The following is a 15,395-nucleotide window of genomic DNA, read 5'->3' on the forward strand; positions in this document are numbered from 1 at the left end:
CGTACTTCTTGATACAGGGGCACCCAACGTCAATTTTCGGAAAAATATCTGTTCGGAAGACGATTTGAGATCTAGAATTTTCGGAACATTTGTTGTAAAATTTCTTGCTTGCCTACCTCCCCTAGCATTTTCGAACATCTAAAAAAATGGTATAATAGCCCATTTTAACGGATTTTTTACCCTATATGGGTCACCTAGAATTTTCGGATCACTAGACTTTCAGCTAGGAAATCCGAACAAATGAAAAATTTTTAGGGGATAAAAATATGCCTATATCTACCGTTTGAATACTAAAATACGTTTAACAATGCTATGTTTAAGTAGTTTTGAACTATATTCTCGTTGGGTGCCCCTGTTACAGCTTCCATAAACTACAGCTTGCTACGGCAAGGTTTACTGAGCAACAATTTATAAGTAAAACTTACTCGACGGCAGTTATTTGAATCTGTTCTGTAGTAATGTTTGTACTTAGGAAAGTACGTATTTGTCTTCAAAAGTTATTAACTTGAGAAAAATAGATCTTTAAGGGCCTTCATACACACTAAGTAAATTCTGCAATGTGAAAACACGCTTTTTCACTTAAACACCAGTGTGGAAACAAGTTTTGCCTTCACAAAAAGGGTAAACTGACGGACGGGGAAAAACTCTAAAACTCTCTGGGAAAGGCCTTTTCCTGGGGACACTCGCTGGCTGAGGGAAGGCACGGAATCTCTTACGCCTGCTGAATACCCTTGAGACAATGATCACAATAGAACTTGGTTCCAATGTAGAGGTTTAATCCAAGACTATACTGCGGGTACGGTCAAAACATAACCAAAGAAAATCTTACAAAACATCGGTGTAAATACTCTAAGTTGATGACGCGATACAGATTAGGTCATGTACTAGCGAGGTAAATTACAGAACACAACAATAATAACTTATTTCTATAGCGCTCTTATCCTATGTTCAAGGCGCTTAACAATCATTTCTACAAGACTATTGGTAGAACCCTAAGCTTGTTTTAAAACATTAATTACTTTCAAAAGCTACAAAGGTGGATAACGGCTTCTTACAGGTTGATTACAGTTTGAAGACTAAATACAATTATGACTTGACAAATAAGTTTACGCTCAATAAATCAATAGGTTGTTTGCGGCTTAAAGAAGTTAAGACTAAAGAATATTAATGATTTCTACATTGGCTTTTCATATTTTTATCAGCGAAAGCAAAATAACTAAACAACAGTAAATCCTCTCTTCACAGCAACAACGAACTGTTCGGACTTGAAAGTTTAGGCAACATAAACTTTGGACGAGTTTAATCGTACTTTTGGGTGGAGACTCGTTTGACTCTCGTTAACAAGTTAAATCTTTTGTTAATGGAATTAAACAGCTATTAAAAAGTTTTCTTAGACTAAAACGCATCTTTCAACTGCTTTCCTTCAGACGGCAAACTGCCCAGACATTGCCCGTAGTTTGAAAGTTTATTTTTCCGAAAATTTCACTTCAGTCCGTGAACCCTTGCTTTTGAGGTTTTACACACTCTCGACGGGTTTTAAAAAATGTAATCGCAAAAAAGAAAAGATTGTCTGATATTAATTAACATATTAAAGATGAAACAACAACAACATGATATTAATTTTGAGGAGGACTCGGAAAAAAAAAAAAAATTCCGAGTCCACAAATTGGCCCTTGCTCACCATAGAGTCTCCAGTAGCTCAAGTGGTTAGAGCATCCGACTAGATCACGGAGGGTCGTGGGTTCAAATCCCATCTGGGACTCGGATTTTTTTTCCGAGTCCTCCTCAAAATTAATTAACATAGTTTTTAAATTACGAGTTTAAAACTAATGATTGGCAACAATGACAGCAAAGCTTGTAGGATCCGTGGTCATCTCACATCGCATGGACGCCTGGATGAACTAGAAAATAACAACAGTCGTAAGAAACAAAACTGATCGGAGAATTCTCTACTAGTCAGAACTCAGGGCTAGATGTAAGGAAGACGACCCGACACTTACATCATCGTACTGAAAAGTCGCCATTCCATTCTGGGCAATTCTTCTAAATTGTTTTGAGGAGAAACATCAAGGTAAAGCTATGGTAAGAGTTTTACCTACAGCGAAACAACTCTTTAATTTCACAAAGGTGATTTATTTCTCTTAGACAACCCCTGAATAAAACGGACTATGGAAGGATGGCCAAGCGATCTTATGAGATCCTTGCGCTAAAGCCGGTAAGACACGAGTGACAAATAATAAATTTATTAAAGTAAGTCAGTCAGTCAGTCAGTCAAGTCAACTCAAGTCAAGTCAAGAGTCAAGTCAGTAAGTCAACAAATAAATGAATGAAAAAATAAAAACAGGAACGAAGGGGTGGGACGGGGTGGAAAACCAACGCTTCGAGCAAAACACCACGGTTTCTTGTCTTCTCCCTTCCCTACCCCTACTCACAACCTTACTCACTCACTACCCGACTCTTGTACTTAACTCGCCCAGTAACGTTTGATGTTTGATAAATAAGCGAACTAGCGCACAGACGGTTGGTGAATTTATCTAAAAACATTCAACCAGTCACACTTCTTATCATCATTTATGAATTATTTTCCTTTTAGAAGTTCGCGATGACAAGGGCAACAGCAACGAGAACGTCATTAACGCAAAAGTGACCTTCTTTAAAAAACGTACACCGGCGTCGCTAAAACGAGGGTAAGGGTAACACAAAGGGTAAGGGTGGGGGTGGGAATTGTTGTGGGAATTCCAATTTAGATTTTCATCCAAAATTTCTCCCCCCCAAAATTGTCTTCTTTATACTTTATATTTCTTTGAATTTTACAATTCGTACGTCTTGGACTTGGCGCGGTTTGAAGACCATACATTTGCCTTTTTTAAGGGAAAGTGTTAGATGTACAGTTTGCTCGTCTCCAAATGTAACATATCTGAAAGATTATCGGCATATTTTTGTAAGATTAAAGATTGTGGACGTTCGAAGATTGCATGAAAAGGTGGTTTGCCTTTTAACCCTTTTGCGGATCACCTCGCCAACCCAGGGTCCCACATCCCCACATAAACAGTCCTTTAGTGTACAGAGAACGATCGAAGACTATTAATCCATGCCTTTATTCAAGCCTTTCAAGAGCAAAAACTTAATTTGCGGTCACGTTGTTGGAAATACTTAACTGCAACAGAAACGCGAAAGCTAGCCAAACCTTGAAATTAGAACGGCCCTGGACCAGCCTTTCATTTTAAAGAGCACCGTTTTCCAATAATATGCCAGATGATGCTTAATGACAGGGAATTAATGACAATATGCCTTCTTAACAGTCACCCTTACCCTTACCCTTGGTGTTACCCTTACCCTCGTTTTAGCAACGCCGCACGTATACTAACGATATTTCGTTACCGTTAGAAAACTAACGGATAGCTAACGGCTTTTCTAACGCTCTAACGGTTTGTCCAAACGCTCACACGATTTGTTCTAACGCTCTAACGGGTTGCTCTTACGATCTAACGGTTGAGTTTAACTTTACTTGTAAGAGAATTGTGAAAATCACCAGTGATGAATCAGCGATCGCAGTTCTAAGCAGGTCCCTTGCTTCTCTGGGAATAAATTTTAGCGCATCGATTAACAATAATTTCTTTATGTCGAACATGTATCTAGATTACGGACACGATTGCAGATTAGTCTGATAAAAACTTAAGCTAACCAGAACAAACGTTGTCTATCTCGGCGCTATTTCTCAAGCTTCTTGTAAACAACTTTATGCAAATTTCTGTTGACATTTGAGCCCATCGCGACAAAGCGGTGCCTGACGACCCAAATAAGAGCTTTGCCGTATCTTATTGACTTCTAATAAAGTACCGTAGACGTCTTGCTGTTTGTCGAACATCGAAATAGATCATGTTTCACCGATGTTCATTTCTAATCATCAATGCAAATATGCGGGGACGCAAAACGAATGTTTACAGATTTTGTTCTTTAATAGCCCAAATGAGTGTTTTTGCAATTCCAAAAATTTGTTTCACTGCAAGCATTTCATGAAGCTTGAATAACTGTTTCAGGAAATTCACTCGTCACTATTTATCTTCCTCCCTCCATGTAAACACCCCCAAAGAAATCAACTCCAAGGAAATTTGCCTACACTTGACTTTTTCAGCGAATTGGAATAAACGCGACAAAGTTTGAAAAATCGCGAATTCATTTTAAAATTGACGTTTTCGCTGCCGTCGCCGTCGTTAAAGCTCCCTAGTGAATAATCTCCAACGATTTCATCACTTAAAGTAAACATTACTTAGAAACTACGAGGGAATGCTTCAAGATTTGGAGGCCAGAACCTTCTGAAGCTGCCACTTTTTGACGGAAAAAGAGCTTTGACTTTCCCTTTGCAAATTTTTGGTCAGATTTTTACAGCCAGGTTTGTGAGATAGCTACTGCTCCTATCCTTTTCCCCTTTATTTAATGTTTATGTACAAACAAGAGCGGTAAATTTAAATGTTCTCCGCCCTCAGACACCAAGGTAATGACAGGAGGACAAAGAAAGATTTTGCTCGGTTTGGTTGCTCAACTCAACCAGTATAAAACTGAACTTTGCAAAAAAAAAAAGGGGTTGAAAACGATGCCTAAACCCAACCAAAGGCCGGAAAGGGGCTTGAACCTAGCCTGTGTACAGCCGTTCCCTCCCCTCCCCTCAAACCAAAAGGGAGCTTAAGCAGCGAAGACGGCATGTAATGACAGCTAAAACGTCACCCAGAAAGTGACTTCGTGCTATTTCAAACTTCATCCATGGTTCGTACAACTTCAGACAAACAAATTTCAAGGACTTTGCAAGGACAAATTACAGATTTCGAGGACTAAGATTTATTTGACAAACCGGCATTCTTTAACCCCCTTTGATCACCCAATTGGCTAAAACACGTCATGGAGTTATTTACGATTTTTACTTCTTCGGCCAACTTTGATCACATAATTTTATACTACTTTCCTTAACAAGACTTTGCAAAATGACTGGGTATGACTTGCAACTGCATCTGAGGTACAGAAACAGCACTTGAAATAAAGAAACAGAAATAAAATATTGTTCTTACACAAAAATGTTCTTACGTTAACCGTGAGCTTTACAGATTCTTACAACGAGAATGAGCGAAATTTTTCCTCGGCAAAATAATCTAATTTTACAGAAAAAAGGTGTCTGGCGTAGACAGGGTTTTTAATTTCAAAGACTTTTCAAGACCTAATAAAGAAATCAAGTACTTTTCAAGGACCTAAACCGAATTCAAGGACTTTTCAAGACGACTAATAAAATTCAAGACCTTTTCAAGATTGTACGAACCCCGTTCATCGCTCTTATTCCAACACTTTTAATTTGTCAATGTTGGCGATTTTCTGTTCACGTCCTCCATAAAACGTGAAATTAGGATGCTTCAAGTCGTAGTCGTGCAGCGACGACAAAGAAATGTACAAAAAAGCGTGGTGTACGTGGTAAGTTGTTGTTTTGTCAATCTAAGGGCCTACATAGAGGTAGGGTACCCCCGGTAGGTGAGGTAACCCGCCTGCCCATATAATCTCTCGTTTTACTTTGATCCCATTTACATGATACATGTAGGTGGGGTGACCATACGACAGATTATATGGACAGGCGGGTTACCCCACCTAAGCGGGTTACCTCAACTACATGGGGTCCCCCACATCTATGTGCATGTAAACCGACCCTAAACCTATTGCTTAGACTTGCTACAAGTCCACCTCACAAGTTTCACAGTAGAAAAGCTGTAAAGGAAGCGGAACAAGGTTTTTAGGCCGCGTAGACGCAAGCGAGCAACGGTGTCGCGACAGGTCCCATGCAAGGGCGTATTCTACAAAGGACGAAGGACTTTTTCGAACTGTAGACTCCGAGGAGCCGATCACTCAGCCAGGCATTTCGTGTCTGCACATACCTGTTGAGGGCTTGAGATGCACACACCAGGCTACGAATTCGTCAAAGGTGATTCGGTAATCAGTAGGGTATCGCTTGACAATCATGTCCACGTCGTAAAGACTCAAACGATAACCTGACGAAGACAAATAAGAATCCTACAATTTATTACGCAAAGGTGCGGTGCTCATGTTTCAAGTGTTAGCAAAAAAAAGGTTTCACTTGAACTTAAGTCATCTTTGAGGTTCTGTTTTTGAAGAGAGCAGTAAGCTTGAATGCATACACAGAAGAGAGAAGAAGCCCATGTGGCTCTTTATGCGGCTTTGCCAAAAAATCGCACGAACAGAAAAAAAAACCTTGCTACACGGTGAACATGCGACGTTCACCTTAATTATTTTTGATTGGGTACACTATACATGGCAAATTATATTTTTTTTATCACTACATAGAGCTACGTATAAATTGTCACTAAGGCACCTTACCAAGGCTAGACAGAGCAGCGCGAAACTCATCTTGTCCTAAAGTTCCCGATTGGTCAGTGCTACATTCGATAAAAGTACCCTACGGAAACAATGCATTTTATTGTTTACAAATAAATCGCTAAAAAAGTCTACAACACGTCAAAGTCACTACCACCAAAACCACACCTGTTGTCTAAGGTTATGTTTACACTAAACCATATAGCTTTTCATGCCGACACGAAAAGCTATCTAGTGTAGTGTGGACACCTATATGATATGTGACTCACCAATCTAGAGATTGGCGCTACGCAGCTTGACTCATTAAAGAAATCGCGCCGAAGTCATAATATTCTTATTTGTGAACAGAAGCCCTATCTTGTATGGTGTTCGTGCCGGCGGCGCAAAAGATACCCGGTTTAGTGTGAACATAGTTCCCAAATGATTATTTTGAAGAAAATTTCAAATGCAGTAATAATCTGTGTTAAGGTTACCTCCCACTGCTTCAGTAGTATCAACAATCCCTTGAATTCATAGAAACCAATTTTGCCGCTGAAGTGTTGCTACTCAGTTGTTAAGAAAGCCATTTTATATTATATACAAAATATGAAATATAGTACCGATAATACTCCCACAATATACTCTTATGCATTGCCGTGAAAACTAAAAAAGAATGGCAGGAAAAAAAGAGGCCTACTTGACCACTGGAAAGCTTTCTTCCTTTTCGTTTAGATCACTGACATGAGTGGTTTCACACTGGTCTCGTAAGAACTAAATGATCATGGCAGTTCCCATATTTTCACATTTCTTTTTTTGGTTGTTTTTTGTTATCTTTGTTTGCTTTTTTAATCAATTTTGTTATGTTTCATATCACATAAATTTTTCGGTTTTAAATAAAAGTCCTAGTCCCCTCTCTTTGGTCAACAACAAGTAAGGCACTTACATGTATTCAAGCAAAGACAGTATTTATCCTGATGACAAAATATTATTATGCTTACATGTACGCTGAAATGACATCCATCACTTTGCCCCACCCCGGCCCCAAAAGCGGCAAGGCGACGAGACAGATGATGACCTTTTAGACAAGCTTACACAATGTGTATAGAAAATTTAATTTAGCATTCAAGGATACATCCAACATGGCAATCATTGACCTGCCAAAAGTAAAATGAAATAAAATTACCCTAAACTTTCTAAGTAAATGATGTGATCATTAAAGCAAGATTATTCCTGACAGTCAGCAAAAATACAGTATGCACTTATCTAAGAGCTGCTGTCTAGAAGATAATAAAGAACCTTAATTTGTTGCTCACAAGAATTGATGTGGTATAAAGATAGTGAAAACAGTAATCAGTTGGCCATGTAAGGACCTCATGAGTGAGGTTGGGGTTTTAAGGATGGGCAATGCAATATTGCTGACGGTTAGCAGAATTTTTAAAAATAGGCTGAAAACAGATTTTTAAAGAAAAATTAAATTAGCAAACATGACATTTTTGCATTAATTTAGTTGAAATATATGCAACTTCCGCAAGTGATCTAAATGTAAACAACTTCAAAACATAATCAAAACATTCATCATTTCAACTTTCCTGGGGGTACATTACAAACCAATTTAATGACCACATCCTAGTTGGCATGTTAGCTTAATGGGCTGAACGCTGCACTAGTAACACAGAGATTAGGTTTCGAATCCCTGCGAACCTGAATTTTTTCATGCTTTTTTTTTTGCAACTGCTTAAGTTGCATCTTTACCTCTAATGATATTCATTGCATTTATTTCAGAACATTTTGCTAAGTGTCATCATACAAAAATCATACAAACCTGCAAGTCTCAAAGCAAAATGCTGAGAATTGAAACAACATAAAAAGGAAGAAAATTAGCCATGATTATCACTAATATGGAAAACCAACTACAATACAATGTGCATGTACATGGATCACTTGATCTATTCAAGGAACTCATTAAAGTGTCCAGGATTAGACATACAGAGTGCGCCAGTCGTCTGATGGCCGATTTGAATTCAAATTTGGCACGGACACTGGTTTATGTTAACCCAGCTTTGGACAACCCGCCCCAGGAGTAATGCAATCCAATGCAACTGGCAATATTGACATACATGTGTCCTAACAGCAAAATCAACCTCTTTTTAAAATTATTGTTTATTTGTTTGGGGTTTTTTTAAAGAATAAAATGCAGTATTTTTCTACTGAGGTTAGCCTGCGAATGCAGAAGTACAAATGTATTTCAGGCTGTCGCTTCTCTCCACCAGTCTTTTCTAAGGTACTGTGTGGGCCCCTCTTTCAACTTAACACATTATAAAATAAATAGAAAGAGTATAATTTGATAGGTATATTTCTTACAACCTTGTCAAGACTAAAAAAAATTATATATTTAATAATGACAGTTAACTTTAATTAATCGTGGTTCATGTAATATAGGGCACAGTTTATCGTATTAATTTTTGTCTCTGGAGAGTAACTGAAAGAAAAATATTATGTCTAATCTCCACCTCTACTTTTCCCATTTCTTTGCCTGGCTCAAAAAACAACAAACCTGGCCACATTTTTGCCAATATCTGCTTGTGTGGGGGCAAGAATTAACAGAAATAAATATTATCAAACAAAGTCAATGCATGAAATACATACTTACGATAGCAACTTCCAAAAAATCCTCGGCTTTTTAAATATTCCTTCAGTTGGTTGGCATCAATTTCCTGATACTGTACATAATAATGCATTTTCAGTAACGTACAATTATTGTAAATGTATAACCTTAATTTTTGAAGAATCAAAGGCAAAATTAAGGGGATGTACATGTACATGCAGGACCATATGACAAAATTAATGATACATATGTGATAGCACAGAAAAGAGAATTTAGTGAATCAAGATTCTATTGTAGCTCAGTGGTAGAGTATCTGGACTAGTAGCCAGTAATTTGTAGATTTGGTCCTGATACAAGAACTTGATTTTTTTCCTGCTGAGTTGCTTGTGTAACTATTCATGACATCATTCATCAACACATCATTTCTCACAACTTTTTTACTCAACAGGCTTACAAATTGCCCATCACATTAATTATTAATTAATATTATTAGTTATTAATATTAATAATGGGCTTACACATCTTTGTAAGGGGTTTTTCAGGGTTTACAAAATAATGAAGGGGCTTATAAAACAAGCAATAGTAGTGCTGAATTCATTACAATACAAGCAAGAGGAAGGGGGGGTATAATCAGATGCATCTTTGTACATGGGTCTATGAGGCTTATAAGCCGCAGTTTATGATAATCTTTATTTGACATCATTATGAGTAGGTAAGCTATCAGCCATCCTTGGAGACCCTGCAGGGGTAGTCAGTCGGTCGGGAGGAAGGATGGATGAAAGTTTTTAAGTAAGGGTGGAAGAGCCCCTGGGTACCGACTCTCACCTGACCATTTCCAAAAATTCAAGTGGATGCCAGCTCCTGATTGGGCACAAAAAATGCTTTGTATCATTGTGCCCAATCGGCAAACACATCTCCCGAGTTCTTTTCGTGTGTTCATACACGACGGCTATTGACTCAATCACAGCTTGTCTTGCTCATGCACCAAAGAAATGCCACAGTCAGGAAACTTTCAGTTTGATGTAAAATCTCCATCTGATTTCAAAATACTATCTGCCCGACAACTAAAGACGCTTTTCCAAAAATAGAAGCTTCAGCTTACAACAGGCATTCATGCTTGCATCGGCCATGTCTGGCGTAAATATTTATAGATTGTTTTTAAAATATACTACAACCGCTGACTGCCACGAAAACGTTGCATGGAAAAGTGAGTTCATATTTTTTTAGTCTCTATCGTGATTATTCTAACTCGCTTACTTTGCCAAATGCAAGCGAACTGTTCTGGAGCTGAATTTCAATCAACCATATCCAAGTTCATGAAGAGAATGAATTTTGTCATTGCTTGTTTACATACTTCACAAAACGTGAAATTAGGCATTTTCACAGGTAGTCGTGCAGTTGATGCCAAAGAAATGTACAAAAAAGCGTGATTGCACGTGCAAAGTTGTTGTTTAATGCCTTGTCAAGCTATTGCTTATTTGACTTTCTCATTGCCGCCGCGTCTTAAACTTCCTATTATTTACGATACATTATGATCTTTCAAAAACAGAATATTCTCGGGGCAAATTCAATTGCTCCTGCTGATAGCATCCCAAACGTTTTTTTGACTCATCCATAGTTCCTTCGTTTCTGGTTAGGAAAGTAGAAAATAAAAGTTTCCCCTGCAAGCACAAGCTTGGTGAACAAACCGGGCAAGTGTGGCGAGACGATAGCAGTCATGTACGAACTCATGAAAAGAACTCAGGAGAAACTGTTCGCCGATTGGGCACAATAATACAAAGCCTTTTTTGTGCCCAATCAGGAGCCGGCATCCACTTGAATTTTTGGAAATAGTTTGGTGAGAGTTGGTACCCAGGGGCTGTTCTGCCATTACTTGAAAACTCTCATGCGGCCTTTTCTCCCCACCCGAGTGACTACCCCTGTGCATGTGTCTCCGAGGATGGCTATCAGCATTCCAGTCTTAGCAACATGGAGGATGTTTGTCACACGCACCTAAAGTTAAAAGGCATAATAAGCTTTCCAATACAGTTGACTTCCGGTAACTCAAACCCTCCCTAATTTATAACTACTAGAACCTCGCACTAACTCAAAGTAATTTTTGTTTCACTTCAGATCATACCCTTGACAACTCGAACCATGTTATATTAAAGTGTGTGACAAGTTGGTTAAAAAACCATGTGCTGATCGAAGTCCGAAACTTTAAAATTATTTATTTCAAAACAGCCATGTCACTCCAGTTCAAATTCAGTGTCCATCCCCAAGCCTGCTGCCTAACCAGCACCTGGTCGCCAGAGGCACCTATGATTTGCCCACCTAGGTGATCAAAATTTCAAACAAGGAGCCTGCATGGGCGCCTAAAACTTGTGATTCTCTTGCCAACTTCCAGTCAACTAACAACAAAATTTCCTGTTTATTCTGCACTAATTGTGTTCAAAACGAAAATGTAAAATGTTCGGTTGTCGGCCAAAGGCAAAAAATATTTATGCCGATAAAACTTAAACAAACAAGCACTTGTCTTGAAATTCACTTCTGTGACTTCCACTCCGGTGGTCTTCCACTGCAGCGCAGTTGAGGTGATCTCGAATAAATTCAATAGTCTTAGTAAGAAAAACATTTGGTATTAAAATTTTGTCTTTTTCCCCAGCATTTTGCTTTTACAAACGTTAAGTCACTGATGTATGCTTTAAAAAGTAGCAATGCGTGTAAAACCAAGAGGTTTCAAGTTATACACGAGAGCAGAGTATTCATTAGACATCAAAGATCGGAGAATTCTCCATTTACCACACAGAATTCTCCGGCTAGCATTCGATGGCCTATGATTATTTTTATTCAGACGTGGAGCCTCTTTCAATTAATATTCTTCTGTAAGGTTACAGCTTTCTCCTGCTACTAGAATTCTTAACGAAAACCCTGTGAGAGATGTCTTTTATCATTTTTTCAGCCCTATCTATACCTCTCTACTTTTTGCTGTACACTCTGTGGTAATTTTTTAAAGGCCTGCAAAAACATAACATTTTTATAAAAGGCAGCTATTCAAGATCATATTCCAATCTCTTTTTAATATATGTGGTCCCACGCGATGCACATAAAAGTACATACCTTCACACATTATGTGTCAACAATAAAGTAAAACACATTTTTGATAGTTCGAAAAATAGACTTTACACAAAAATATTGAGTCAATTTTCCAAACTTCGAGATAAAACCTTTTCTTGGTACTTTTTTATCACATAAAAACTTAAACTTAACTTTGATTGAATTGTACATGCAGTGCTGTTGGTCTGTGCGTTCACGGTAGGTGCAAATAGTTATTGTTATTTTTCTTGAGAAATAAATTGTTTCTCAAAATCCTCTCGAGTGATCAATATCAAAAATGCTCGCCCAAGACTTCTGCATTTCCGCAAATTTTAAAACTAAATTCATTCGAGTTTCAGGTGGTCTTCCTCGCAACCATTTTCATCTTGTTGAACAATACTAAGGAGCATTGGGTGACGAGACAAAAACAGTTGCAAGGGAGTTTCAAGAACACTATCTACAAGGTCATCCTGAGGACCTAATTAAAACTAGGTTCAGTTACCCTGTTCAGTTATTTCCGTTCTTGAAATACAATAAAGTAAAAAAAAAAAAAGCTCTAGCAACCTGGGTAAGGTTTAGGGACAAGAAATTAAAAAAGGATATTGGCCATTGAATGTTAGCTGACCTTTGCTATGCTATTATTTGTGCCCTTTGGTTGGATAAAGAGTAAAATTTGAAGCTTATTGATGAACTGATTAGTACACCACTTGCTGTGTGCTAGAAGTTTGACATGATAATAGAGTTATTATTTTTCCTTTTAATGGGCTCCTGGAAATAAGGCTCAACATCCTAACTTTTTATTTTAGGAGCGGGCTCCCAAAAATCTTTTTAGGCATCAGCCACACCTCACTGTATACTTTGTTGCTTAATTGCATTCCTCCCTATCCATTTGCTTATTTCCTTACTTCTGGATATTTCCTTTAAACTGCTGCTAACTAAAACTTTTTTCGTTTCCCTAGAAGGTTTGAGTTATCAGGAGTCACCTGTAGCTCAGTGATAGGGGAACTACAGTGACCAGAAAGTCACAGGTTTGACTCCTCAGATTGTTTCTTCTGAGTCGTCTGTATTATTGACTTAAACACAAGACTCCTCATATTATATAGGTATTTACCAACCTTAAAAATTCCACACCACATTAAATTCACCAAATAAAAAACTTAATTTTATCACAGAATGGTCTTAAACAGAATTAGTATTAATATTATAATCAAAACTTTTGATGTATTGTGGATAAGAAAAGACAGTACTGTACATGTAGGTCACCTGCAACTATTCAAACCTGAATTTCATTTTTAACTCCAACATAACATGTTAAAAACAGCTGTAAATCATTTGAATAATATTATGACTTACCGCTCCAGCAAGATCGTGAAAGTCACGATAAAGAGGATCTTGCATCATTGCACCTAGGAAACCTGTATAGCCCTATTAAAAATGAAACAATAGTAATAAACACTTAATGACTGGTCCCGTGGAAAACTAGACTGTTCACAGTCCCCTATTTTTCTTTAAGATCATCGAGATCGAGCGTTTTGCGTTACGGGCTGCCATCTTGCATGAGTGTCAAAACTACTTAGGGGGAGGGGACGGTTTGGGAGGAGGCGCGAAAAATAGCCGCTAGAGCTATAATCCCCGACGCCTGCCCCCTCGGTACATTTGAAAATCAAGATAGCTGTGACAGTAAGACGCGGTATTGGTACATCAAATGATCTCACGAAAAAATAGGGGACTGTGTACAGTCTAGAGGAAAACAGTAGTTTTGTTTCCTGAGAATCTCAATGTTTCTAAAATTGTTGCATAATTGCCACAGAGGCACTAACTACTAACACAAAATAACAAGGCTGTGCTTCGGCAGAGCCTGGTGGCCTGTGGTGCCTAACTAGACACACTTGGCACCCTAGCTGGATTTCACAAGTTCAGAGCACTGGGGTCTCTTCAGATTTTCTTAGAGCACAGAAGAATCAATCTGTTCATTTAATGTTCTTTGACGCAGTTGAAAAGATCTAGGCTACACAGTCTTTAGAATTCAGTATGCATGTACGTGCACAGGAAGACATGCAGTGTCCTAGCTCAATTACACTTTTTGATCTATTGAATAATTATTTTCTGCACATAACAATGACCCTTCTGATGCAGATCGGCCCAGTCTGAGTCACTTGCAAGGCGAATAACTTAAATACAAATGAGAGATGAAGATATTTCACTGACCATAACATACGGAGTGTATCGTTACTTTGCGAGCTTTCCGATGCAGGATCTTTTTTCTTTTTTAGCATACATTGATTTCAATCTTTTACAAAAGTTACGAACTCGATACTTCTAGGGAAAAAAACGTTAGAAAATTACTCGCTATCAAGAAAGTAAACATGATACTGATGGTCTAAAATGCAAACTAGAAAGCCTTCTGTCGTTTCGGATGTTAAGGAAAGTGAGAAAATAAAAGCGTTATATGTCGCAAATACATTTTCTGTGACGAAGTCAATTGGACCCAAATATAATATACAGAAGGTTCCAATGAAATGACTTCCATTTGTAGCTATTTGTGCAAGCCACTGAGGTTTAGATTTGTACGACCCAATAAATATCTAACAAGCTCCTTACTTACCCCACCATGTAGGTGCTCCATAGGTGGAGCCCAATAGCTTTCACAAGTCATGCCTTTGTACTGCAAACTAGAGCCGAAAAAACGAATGCTCTTGTACGATAGGTAATTTCGCCCGCCAAAACAAACCGTCTTCTTCGAAAAATTTCCGTTACAGCTGTTAGTGACCAATCACAATTTACCAAGAAGGAGTATTATGGGATGCCCAGAGGGCACTCGAGCATTTACGCGCGCTTTTCGAGCAAAAAGAGAACTTCAATGTATATTCCTCGGCAAAGGGCGATCGCTATTACATCCAAACACGGCAAAACGATCTCTACTACAATCTTTATCTACGAAAACTGAAAGAAAAATTGGCCCGAAAAGCGCGCGTAAATACTGATGCGAGTATTTCGGATAGGTCGTGACTAGAATGGATACTCCAAAATCAGGTATCCGCTTGGAGACTGGAACTGAATAAAATTATTTTTCCGCAAATCGCTCCGACTCTGATGAAACACTAAGTATACTAATAAGTATACAGAGACTGAAGAAGGCTAAGATGAGAATGGTTACTCCAAAATATGGATCAAAGCCTACATAGAGGTTAGTTGTTTATCACGTTCTTTGTAAGAATTTAGTGCAAGGAGCAAGCAATGTCTGTTACAGTACCACTACCGCGACTGCCGTGTAAAGCTTATAAGCGAGTTCGGAGTTCCAGCGGTCAATCTCAAAATTGCGTGTGACTGGGAACGAATCGGGATAAAAATGATTCGTTGATATAGG

At 38.3% G+C, this 15,395-nt stretch overlaps 1 protein-coding gene across 2 annotated transcripts in view; it reads right to left on the bottom strand.

The window, feature by feature from the left end:
- Window positions 1-755: 755 nt before the first annotated feature.
- The window catches only part of LOC140930537 (sorcin-like), a 40,502-nt gene continuing 25,862 nt past the window's right edge, over window positions 756-15,395 (bottom strand). For both annotated transcript variants that reach the window (XM_073380263.1, XM_073380265.1), the window contains exons 10-11: window positions 1,791-1,901; window positions 756-1,575 (exon numbers count right to left, since the gene is read on the bottom strand). In XM_073380263.1, the coding sequence (XP_073236364.1) occupies window positions 1,827-1,901 (75 nt within the window). In that variant the 3' untranslated portion in view covers window positions 756-1,575; window positions 1,791-1,826. The remainder of the gene's footprint in view (window positions 1,576-1,790; window positions 1,902-15,395) is intronic.

Source organism: Porites lutea, chromosome 3 (assembly GCF_958299795.1).
Source record: "Porites lutea chromosome 3, jaPorLute2.1, whole genome shotgun sequence".
Lineage (NCBI taxonomy): Eukaryota > Metazoa > Cnidaria > Anthozoa > Scleractinia > Poritidae > Porites > Porites lutea.